This window comes from Adiantum capillus-veneris, chromosome 24, assembly GCF_014529385.1.
Source record: "Adiantum capillus-veneris isolate H3 chromosome 24, ASM1452938v2, whole genome shotgun sequence".
Taxonomy (NCBI): domain Eukaryota; kingdom Viridiplantae; phylum Streptophyta; class Polypodiopsida; order Polypodiales; family Pteridaceae; genus Adiantum; species Adiantum capillus-veneris.
In genome coordinates this window covers 143506832-143518989 of record NC_140954.1, presented here as the reverse complement: position 1 = coordinate 143518989, position 12158 = coordinate 143506832, and the positions used below count along the sequence as shown (strand labels likewise).

Sequence of the window (12158 nt, the reverse complement as noted above, 5' to 3'; positions counted from 1 at the left end):
TGCTTCAATTGTGGACAAATTAGACATATGAAGGGTAATTTCCCTACCAAAACCCCGCAACCACCTTCTTCCAATGCAGTCCCAGATGTACAAGGGAATATAGCCAAGGATGGAAAATAAAGATCTCTTCTCAACGCATGGGGTAGCATCAACAATCAGCGGGTCCTTATCCTGTTTGATCCAGGTAGTACTGATAACTTCATCTCTACGAAGTTAGCCGAAGATCTCAATGTACAGCCCACCGCTTTGGAGTTTCTATTCAAGCATCCTTTGCTTTCAAAACTCGAGTTCTACTCCAATCATAGGGAGCCTGAATTTAAAGTTCGATAACTCAAAGATCAGGAGTCTTTCTTACTAGCTTCACTTGAAGGATGTGATGTTATCTTGGGAATGCATGAGTTCGAGCAGGGGAATTGGTTTCAGGCAAGTTTTGGGTTGTTATCTGTCAAAATTTTGCCAAAACAGGCGGTATCTAGCTGGATACAAGTAAAGAATTCCCAGGACTCTACTTTGTAATCCACCCTCTTAAAGAATAAAGAAATATTGAAAGGGGCATCTACTTAGAGCATTCTAGCTTCCGAGCTATGTGTGTACTTAAGTGTTAATTCCCATCGCAGGTTTTCTTTGCAAAGTACCCTCTCTCTCGCTCCTTGTGTGTCTAAAGTACTCTGTGTGTGTGTGTGTGTGTGTGTGTGTGTGTGTGTGTCTAAAGTAAATAAACAAATTCGAGTGAAAGCCAAAGCCTACTGCCCCACAGACCGGTCTCTCCCTCCCTCTCTCTCCCTCCTCTCTCTCTCTCTCTCTCTCTCTCTCTCTCTCTCTCTCTCTCTCTCTCTCTTACTCTCTTAAAGATGAGTGATTTTGATGTCTCTATTCATGTGTTGCTATGATTTCTCGCTTGGGGTGTCCAAGTCTAATTCAATGGTATCAGAGCTCAAAAAGATTGTTCTTCTATAGAGGATCCGATCCTTTTACTAGAACACACAATTTTTTTGTTTTTTTTGAAGTACGCATGGGTGTGCAGAGAATCTGACAAAGATACCACCTCACTGTGGGTAGGCAAAGAAAAGTTGAAATCCAGCACACGAACTAAAGGAAAGGAAAAAGATTTGGGCAAATTTTTGGGAGAGAAGTTTTCCAGAGCCAGAGCAGAGTACAAGCGTCGACTGCAAATTGACACGTGTGTGAATATTGATCTTGTACTCTAGAGACCCAATATTTGCAAAACACTTGAAGAAATTACCTGATTGATGAGATTCACGCATAAGGCCATTGATTCTCCTCTCACATCGGGAGCAAAGGTGAAAGGACATACCATTGCGGAAAAGTAAAACCTATAGTCGAAGAAAGAGCTGGACTGTCACAAAAATACGGAAGCGTAAACTGACTTTTTGATTGCACTTGAAATACTCAAGAGAATTGGAGAGAGAGAGAGAGAGAGAGAGAGAGAGAGAGAGAGAGAGAGAGAGAGAGAAAGAGCTTGACACTTCATTGGGGACCAAAAGCTAGGCTGGTTCCCCCCCCCCCCCATAAAGAGATTATCTTTATTACTAAGGGAGAATATTTACAAACACGAGAATGGAGCAAACACTCGTCCTCTATTTATTTCTTTGTTCTGTTATGACTACTGACTGAAAGAGCATTTCCACTATCTCTCTGCTAAGAGGACTTCCCCTCTTCTGCAAGATTTGTTGGAAGCTCTCACCAAGAGAGTCTATCTTCCAAAAATCCTGTTTGAATCTCTCACAATGGAGAGTCTATCTTCTGCTATGTGTGGCCCTTTATGCACAATCATTCATGCAGCAGCCAAGTGAAAGAGGAAGAGAGTTTTCTATTGCTTCTTGCAATGAATCTTTCCCCACAATAGCCTATGATCAAGAGAAACCTTGTTTTAGGTGATGGAGCTCCGGGACTCCACATACACCACAAGGGCTAATTATCAAGCTTCAATGGAGTGCTCTGGTGTGTAGAGCATGCTCACTTTAGGGGGGGTAGGTGCACTTCCAACCTGTGAAGAGGTGGAGAGGGTGCTCTTATAAAGCCAGCGAGAGAGGGGGGCGCTAGGAGATGAGAGAGAGAGAGAGAGTCCCTTTGCATGGATAAGTGTGCCACTTGGCACACTTACTTTATAACTTAAACCATTCAACTCTTGACTTTAAAAGGTCCTAGGCTATTAATGAAATGTGCAATTTAACTCACAACTGCACACATGAATGCTACTTATGAAAATGTTAGCTGCTCCCCATCACAATTCCGTATCGGCACTACTCCGGCATTACCTGTTTTCACTTGTCCGGCCATTTGATCTGACACAAAAAATTAAAATTAGTTTAACTTACTTATCCTAAGGCCTTAAAAATAATCCATGCCTTAGGATTATTGTTCTAAGGACCCCATTTCACTCATGTGCTAGCACTGACGCGCGTAGTTTTTTGAGCCTAAAATCTAAAGATATTGTCTACCCCTTATTGAAGACCCGATTTCCAAATCACTAGGGCTTCAAGGAATTTTCAGCTAGGGTCTGTCGGAGGTGCTCCGGCCCAAGTTTGGGTGCATCGGAGGCCCTAGAATTGCTAGTTCTATTCTGATGTTCACACAAGTAATTAGGTAACAATTTTCTACTAAATAAATTAATTATTTACAAAGTCTGACATTGTTACATCCCTCTTGGCTCTAATAGTTGAGCTCAAATGTAGAGCGTTAACATAACTATGCAAGATGTCTCATTTCCCAAAGCCCGGGCCCCTTTATCCTATAAACGGGTGAACTGCATGACAAAATCATCAACACTTTGATTAGCCTTCTGAGTGCACCCCAAAATTCCAGGACAAACCTCATCAGGTACTTCAATGGATCTGTATTGCGTCAAAAAGCTTGCTTCACATGATTGTAGTCCAAAACTACCCCTGGAGTTTGTGCCTGTATCAACTCTTCATGATTGTGTAACCAAACTTTTGCCTCATCCTGTAAATTGTATTGCAACAGTAAGAAATTGAATTCCAACTTTTTGATAAAAGTATGTGCATTTACATTAGGCAATCCATGAAACTGTGGGAAATCGTCCGCCATGTTTGATTGCCACAAAAAAAATTAGATATGACGTCGAAAGCTCAAGGGATGTCGATGGATCGCTCCGAGTGGAACACACTCAAAATTAGAAGAGACATGGGACATCATGACAAGCTCGTCTTGTGGAGATGTTCGTAGCGTATACATAGACAAAAAACAGATGAAGGATGAAAGAGTTATGGCCGCTTGAATTGGGGGGTGCACTCTTTATTGCTCAAAAATGAGCTCTCTCATAGTTGTGTAGGTGTTGCAGCTATTAAAATGGAGGCTTTCTTATCTTTTATTCCTAATATTTTTTTTTTCTCTTCTAAGTTGACAAGGTTTTCTCTTCAAGCATCGAGCCCACGAGCCCCCATAGCCAAGCCTTGAGAGAGAGCTTCTCTCACGTTTGATACTCTAAAGTGGGCACCCAATGTGCCCTATATACCCCCCACTTTCCCTTTTCCTCTTCTCATGTGGAATAGTCCCCATGACACATGGAAATCTCGTAAAGCTTCCCAACTTCCAATTAGTTCTCAGTTTCTCCCCTAAGTAGGAGGACTTCTCAGACAATTTTCCCTGAGGCATAACTTGCTGCTTCGATCATCGAATAATGCATCGCAACACACGGCTTGAATCCCATCACCTCGGCTATCTCAAAAAATGTAAAAATTCAGCATTTCTAATCTTAGACCCCCAAGTTGTCCCAGTTTCCCTTGTCACATGCACCCGCAATCACCTTCTAAGTCGAGACCGCCCGCTTCAGAAGCTCATAACCCATGATGTACAAGTCCGATTCACGAGCTATAAAGAACAACTGAAAATACTTATAAAAACCATGTTTTGGGAACTCGAACAACCCAAAACATCAGCACCAATCTTGGCAAAATCACACCTTTTCACATGAATTTTTACAGGACTACTTCCAAAACTTAGAGGGCTATGTAAATATATACACACGAGGTTAGTGGGCGAGCTTTTAGGCATGACCTAGTGACTTTATGCTCATCCAAAAAATGCTTGACAATGTCTATAACATAGTATTCCGGCACTAACATAATGTCAATACTTGGGGAAGCGACTCGGATGGGGCATAGAGAATCTTTGAGGTTGTCAATCTTAAGAAGTGAACCGACAAAATAAGTATATCACTATCACATGCAAACCTCTTGCTCTTAGTCCTGGCAATGTACCTATGTCCTACGTCACCACACCCAGTCACCAGCCCGTCTCGACAACTCAAACGGACTCCAAGAGCTACAAAACTTTAGGATGAGGTCAAGGACACTTAAGGGTATTAACCTACCAAGTATTTTTGCATTTCAAAGAGGTACCAAAATCACAATCAATCAGAACCCAAAACTACAACAAAACACATTAGAATGATTTCCCTAGGGTCTAGTATCACTCTCCTATAGTTGGAATCTAATAAATCACTCAGTAACACATTCAATTCAGCAGATTTAGCCTACTAAGTCATAGTCAAAAATCATAGCAGAATCAACAACAAGCATATTCTAATGAAAGAGCATCAAGCAAGGAACACATTCCAAGTTTCAAAATTGAAATGTCATTACGAGAGCTCAATATATGAGGATTACAAGTTGTCAAAAAGAACTCACTCTTAGCCGTAAGATCCAAACCCTTAAAATGTTGAAGAGGGGGAATGGGGGAACACATCTGGCACACACACATGGACCTCTCTTTAGCTCAGGGTATCCACAAAATCCCTATCCTCCCAGAAACACCTTCAAAAAACACACTTTACACTAGCAGACCACCACCTCCTCTCTTCCCAATGCTCAAACTTTCCACAAGACCACAACACAATGAACATCTACTACCACAATCCATCTCAACCCTTGTGCACACACACAGACGCTCAATCTCACTCTCTCACATGAAGCACCACTAGTCTGAGGAGGCACACACATCCACACTGTTGGCATCACTGGGAAACATGACAGCGGGAGAAAGAGAATGTGGAAAGGGGAAACAACACCAAGAGCTAAGCAATAGTGGCTTGATTACACTTCAAAAGGCACATACAAAGCTTGCACTAACATCACAATGGTCATTTTCATGAGAAGATACAAATCGGGTTGATAGGCACACTCCTCTGTCAAGAAACCCCACTCTGCACGCTTCAAACGACACCCAAAAAGGCCCTAACTTGATTCAAAAATTGACTTTTATATGGGGGGGGGGGGCTTCAAGTTTGGAAATTTTCCTTCAATTGGTCCACCTCGCACCCCAATTTGTCATATTTGGAGGGAGGTTTCTTGCTCTCACTTGATCTCTAGCTTCTCCTTTGCACTCGAGTGGGGGGGGTTTCGTGGCGATATCGCTAGTGCCCCCTTACATTATGATTTTAAAAAAATATATATTTTCTCTCCCTCACTTTGGAACCTTTGAGTTTTCCCTTTCCCAACATTGCCTTGCCCTCTAGGCCTTGGAGCTCACCTCTCCATTCAAACTTTAATTGCTCTTGGACTTGCCTTTTTGAATCACCACTTGGAGACCACATTTGACTGCCCTTGACTAGCCCTTTGGGAATGGCCCCTTGTCCTTGCCTTTGACTTGCACTTAGAACCTGACCTGGATCTCATTTCCCTCTCTCTCTCTCTCTCTCTCTCTCTCTCTCTCTCACACTCTCACACACACACACACACTAGATTGGACTTGACCCTTTGGACCTGTTAGGGATTCACAGCCTAATGGGTAATCAATACAAGAATCATGCAGTATAAAGATAAACGAGGCAGGAGACTGCACATTTAATCACATAACTACAGAGTAGACGAAGAAGAAACACCATAATGAAGATAACAAAGTACTACATTCACTATATATTCATCACCATCGAACTATAGAGAAAAACAGCAATACGACTACAAGGAACTACAAAAGTGCATGTCGATTACATCAAAACTTGTCGTACATCTTATGACCATTCGAATATTTTAAAAACTACCTAAGCATAAATTCCTTGTTTAAACAAACCCCTAAGGCTTAACACTAGGTTGGTAACCTAACAGGACATAAAAGTGTCCTTTCAGGGTTTTGAAAAAAACCTCCAGAACCATAGTAGATCCACTCATTTAGTAAAATCCTTTCATGAGGTTATAGTTCAAGGCCTACTACACATGGAAAAAATAAGAGACTTGTAAAATGTCTCATCTTTTAGTCACACCAAGCCTCCAAAGTTGATGGACCAATACATTTTCATCAAAGCAGTCATTTCTTACGTTTTTTTGTATAAAAATAAGATTAGGGATTTTTGTAGGACTTGAGATAAATTCCCTAGTTAACTTCAATGAGTTGGTGATCAGAACATATGATTGCTTCTCACTCACTATTTTTTGTTTTGCCAAAAGAAATAGGTACAAAAAAGTTGAATTTTTATCATTCTGCAAACCTATCATCAAAGTTTCTATAGCCACGCTGAATACAAATAATATATGCATGTTTTATTAGTTCCCTATTGTCCTTTAGGTTCATAAGGAGCCATGGAGCATGTCAAAAGAATAATACATCTCTTACCAAGGGGAATCTTGGGGACAAAGATGAAGTGCTAAATACAACAAACATGAAAAAACTAGGTTCAACATTATGAGTTGTAGAATCCCATAGAAACTATTGAATATCTAGCCAAATTTGATCCTTATGACTAGAGATGGTTACTACCTACAAAATGCATATAGTTTTCACAAGAAACTAGCAATATTGAAAAAGCTATACTTGATATACTAGAATGTTTCGTTTTCTTCTATAATAGAAAAAATCAACCATCGTTGTGTACTATGCAAAACAAGGTATTAGGTGCCCCAAAACTCAAGGAATATTAGCTTTATGTCACAATATGGGACATAGAAAATCAAAACTACATTTGGATATCATGAGAGCCACCAAAAAAATCATAGAAGAGCTAAAATTGGCTAAAAAACAGGATTTGACAATTTTTGTAATTTGGTCATAACTTACAACTTTAACATTTATTTCTCCCTAGAAGCATCAGGACATGTTGAGGACTACTAAAGATAGTTCTCTAGCATTATAGACCTCACAAACATGAATTCTGGAGTGGTATAGTTGCAAAAAGTTGAAAACAGCCAAAAACAGGACCCGTTTTTTCACACAGTTTAGGTTGTGAAATGTTGTGCAAGGACAAGGTTAAAGATGGAATTGATATTCCAAAAAAATTTCGAGTTTTTTTCAGCTCATGAGACAACTTTCTAGATAGATAGCACCTCAAAATCCATTTAGAAACTCTTGACATAATTCAAGGAAAATGGTCACTTAACAGGACATAAAAGTGTCCCATTACCAACCTAGTGTTAAAGTTAAGACCTTAGTTTCAATCAAAAAGTAAGTGCCCTGACACATCAAGCACTAACACCTGGTACTCCTAATGGACAATGTTTCTCAAACATTGTGAGAACCCATCCCTTTATCAAAAACTTCAACATCAACATGATCTTTAACTTCAGGCTGCTTTGAACTTTCCCCTTCTATTGCAGTTTCCTTACCATCTTTGCGAAATCCTCCATTTACTTCAGCTTCAGGTGCTTTCATTGGAACCTCAACATCTTCTCTAGTGAGTATCTCATCCAGAGTAGACAATAGTGCATCTTTAAACTATTGTTGTCCATCCACAACACCTGCTTCTTCATCTGCAAATGCAATTGGAACTGTGAGTGCACCTTCAGTTACCTGTTCCTGAACTTCAGTTTTAGTTTGCTCTAGCATTACAGAACCGCTCTGAGTAATCACTTGTTCAAGTTGATGACTTTTCTATTTCTCCAATTGCAAGTGCAAGTCCTCATACTTCTTCTTCAGTTTATCAAGCTGCCTCTGCAAAAACAAATTCTCCTCTCTTCAGCTCCTTTCTTTGTGCAGACCTTGAATCTTCAATCATTTGTCCTGGTGAGAGAAAGCTCTTCCCCTGCAAGATACTTTTGTTATTCACATATTGAAAAACTATTCCCAAGTATGGACCCACTTTGGTTGTTTTGTCTTTTCTTCTTTGCTTGGTTTATTGATTCTGTCAAAGAGGATATTGTCCCATCCAACTTGTTTGCCACCTTCAGTTGCCAGCAGTGTTCCATAGTTTTCCCTACTTATGTATTTTGATTTGACCAACAAAAAGACCCTTTCAATAATCCATCTGACCTGCTGCTGCCTGACCTGATTTTTAATGCCTATCAGTGTAGTAGTGCATGTCACCCTGAGATGGCCCAAAGGCTTTTGTCATATCCTTCTTTGTGGCTTTATTGTTTTCATTGTCTTCAGCAGTAGGCACATCAAACACTTGGGAAATCAGTGCTTCCGTCAGGTAATCCTGAGCAAAAATATGACCATCATTTGCGTGTAAATATTTCTAGTAGACCATGGGCATCTGATTCTGCCTCCAACTCACCTATGGAAATCTTGCAAAATCCAATAGCCCTATGCTCCTCAGCCATGGCACATTGTCTTCATTAGCTACCAAATCATACTTGACATCCAAAAAAGCATACTCCTATGTTGGTTCCTCCTTGGCAATTGGCATGGCTTTGAGAGGTGTCAATATCTCGGGTTCGTCTCCAGAACTAGAGTCAGGGATGATGGCCCGTTGATATCTGGCTTTCCTCAGAGGCCTTAGCATGGCAAGAGGTTCTTCATCCTCCAAGTGTGAGTCGTCCCTTGCTCCCCCAAAAATGTTACGAAGGCTCAGCATGTTGTAGCAAAGTGGAGAACCCAGCGTAGCAAAAAAAAACGCAGAGGAGGGAAACTTGTAGTGCACTTGCTAATAGTCACTTCATCAACCACGTCACGTGAGTAAACTGTCACTATCCTAGGATCATCATTAAACTTATGCTTCACTTGAGTCCGATTATTTCTCCAAAAATTGGCTTTAATAGGAAACTATTAACTGGTTTGGCAAATTACCTACCTTGACTCATCAGCCAAAACAAAAGTATTTGGCCCCACTATTTTAGCTATCTGAAATGGTCCTAGGTTAATTTTACACACAGGGAAGGATTTCTGTGAGGATTAAGCTCTCACAAGCTGGAGACCTACTATAACAATGTCATTAACGGCCAATTGCAATCAAATTTTACATAGATTAACCATTAGTAGCCTGTGGCTTTCATGGTGTCAATTTTAAGCAAGTCAAGTGTTATTCCAGCTGTTTTGCTTGGTGTTGTGCATCTAATCTCTTATTTTCCCACAACGAGCAATTTGGTGCTGACCCGAATCACCTCACGAATCCATTATCCTCGACATCGTTGCCACATGTCTCCTATCAATAGCCTAAAACGTAGCAGTGTTCTAAAATACTGCCTCCTGCATAAAATACAGTCGCCCACAAGTTGTCATTGAAGATCCCATTCTTGCTTGCGTTTTAAAATGCTATGGTGATGGAGCACTGCGAACAAGAATGCAACCGCCGTTCTTTGTGTGGCTATTCTCTTCAGTCCTTTCCTCTCCTCAAGCGAGTGCAGATCCTCTCCCCTTGCGAACAACGACATTGAGCACAAAGCTCTGATCGTACCATGTCAAAGTCGACGATGTAGAAGCGTAGAGCAATGTGGAGAATACATGAGAGAGAGAGAGAGAGAGAGAGAGAGGAGAGAGACGGAGAGATTGTGCTGAACTAACCAATCTTGGCATTGAATAGATGATTATAGAATAGGGGCTACGTGTGCTTCTATAGGTACCTTTGCAAATGGCCCCGCGCAGAGTTTGACAAATAAGTAAAACAAATACCTAAAGTTAAAATAAATATTGGGATCACATTGGGCCGTTCACTTGAAAGTTGAGATGCCATAACGAACGTGCATCTACTATAACATAATATGGCGGAAGGGTTCCCCTTTACACGTGTCGCAATCTGCGACTTGAAGGCTAAAGTCCAAAAAGAAAAAAAGCCGAGTTGCACACAATAAAGAGGGAGAGAGAGGGAGGCCGGCCGGCCGCACTAGTTAGGCATAATGTGTAAAGAACCTTGGCGCAGGTCAAAAGGTGAACTAGTCCAACGAGGAAACTCGCCCTCGTGCCATTGACGAAATTCGCGCTTAAAACTGCATTTTTGAGTACCTGCAGCTTCCTGCCTGCGCAGCTTGTAGCAAATATGCATTCAGGGAATAGAAGAGGAAAGCCTGCCTTGTTCTCCTTCCTTCTTTTGATGCTGCTGCTTCACAACCATATAGCCACCGCTACTAGGCTACCATGGTTCGACCACCATTTTGCACGCCAATTAGTAGCAACTGGAGGTTAGCGCCAGTTCTCGATCTCTCTTTTACTCTCTTCTTTTCTCCGCATATATACACACACAGACAAACGACTGTTTTGAATTTTCATGCAGGACCGGAAATTTCCCCGCTTGCATTGATGGGCTCCGCAGCGGTAATCTCTTTACTTGCTGTTGCGCGCTTAGAGATTCCCAAATGCGGGGGTCGCCGCTGAGTATTCAGTGTATTGCAGGATATGAGGATGAGGAAGCTGGCCCAGCCAACCACAGATGGAAGACCTGGCCCTCCTGGAAGTAGCTGCTGCTGAGCAACTGCAGGTTAGCGCTAGCTCTCTATCTCTTTATCTCTCCCTTCTTCTCCCCCACATATATATACACACAGACAAACGGCTATTTTCATGCAGGACCCCGGCTCGCAATAATGGGCTCCTCATCAGCGTCCAGCACAGTGGTAATCTCTTTACTCGCTGTAATTTCGCGCTTAGAGATTCCCAAATACAGGGGTCGCTGAGCGCGAGCTCTCGTGTGTGTGGAATCTGCAGACCGACACAACCATATCAGGAAGACCCGGCATGCGTGGAAGTATTTGTACAAGAAGGTCTGCGGGAGGGTTTTCTAGCTTAACGTCGTTGACTAATCAGACGCACCTTAGACTTAACCGTTTATGTAATGCTATTGTGCAACCACCTTATATTCTCAAGGTTTGAAATGCTCTATGTTCCTACTACGTTAAAACTCGTTTGAACAACCACCTTATGTATATTTTTCACACGTTTGAAATGAATGAATGTGAATATTATAGTTGGCAATGGGAAAGAATGCTACATATCTAACTCATAGTTGAAAACATATCTTGAATTTATGATTTGTCATAGATCTTTAAGCTCTTTTTGTTGGAAAGCGTACTTTTGTTGCATCTTTTGTGTGAACAATTTTTTGCACCAAGAAAAGTCATGTGTCAATATTTCATGTGAAGAATCTCTTATCACGCATGTGTAAAGACTAGCCACTTGTATTTGTGCATAGCCAGCTACATTTTGTGTTTGTGCGGACGCAGCCACAAATAATGCCCATGTGTCAAAAGGTTGTCCCTTTTGTATATGCCTATATAGAGGCACACTATGCTGAATAAAATGTAAGTCTATCATTTTGCAACTACACTAAATTGTATTGTGTACTCAATATCAAGCCCTAAGCTAACTCTACTCTAATCATGTTTATGTCATGAATGGCACACTTACCTATCCATCATAACTAACAAGTGGTATCAGAGCATGGCTTAAATTAACATTTCTTAATCTATTTTAGATCCTGAACATCCTCAATATTCTAAATTGCAGTGGCCCTCTCTCCCTTAGCCATTGCAATTGCTAATTCAATACCCCTTTTGCATTGCACGTTAATATGGCGCTAATCACACCGTTAATTTTTTTCTTTTGAAATCCTTTCGTAATGGGATATGTGGGATTCGTGCCACTACCCATACTAATTGATTACAAAGAGAATTTAACGATTTCATATTTGCATCGCGATTGATGGATCATTAGTATCAATAATTAGATCTCAATTTTATGCATTTTGTGTTCATATTTGGCTTCGATCTATCGCAAGTTTGAGAGCTCACTTTGATTGCTCAAGTGTGCATTCCCATAGTGCAGAATATTGAGCCCTCAAGCTTTTAAATTATCAGAGCATAAGTCGCTTAATTGACCTTCCATGTGTGTATATGTGTGTATGATAGAGAAAGAAAATAGTATTTGTGTTACTTTTCGTGGGAGCCACTCCTAAATAAGTAGCGTGTGTATTATTTTTAGTGGGATCCACTCCTAAATAAAACAAAAGGATTTTGTCAATTTGAGCGTAGAGTCTTTTT

The 12158-nt window shown here is 40.9% G+C and overlaps 1 protein-coding gene across 1 annotated transcript; it reads left to right on the top strand.

The window, feature by feature from the left end:
- The first annotated feature begins 10108 nt into the window (after window positions 1–10108).
- On the top strand, window positions 10109–11094 carry LOC147427282 (uncharacterized). Its single transcript, XM_086499085.1, has 5 exons — window positions 10109–10307; window positions 10400–10440; window positions 10519–10603; window positions 10690–10736; window positions 10828–11094. Exons 1-3 carry the CDS (start codon window positions 10166–10168, stop codon window positions 10591–10593), a joined length of 258 nt encoding a protein of 85 aa, XP_086355211.1. The 5' UTR covers window positions 10109–10165; the 3' UTR covers window positions 10594–10603; window positions 10690–10736; window positions 10828–11094.
- The last annotated feature ends 1064 nt before the right edge of the window (window positions 11095–12158 follow it).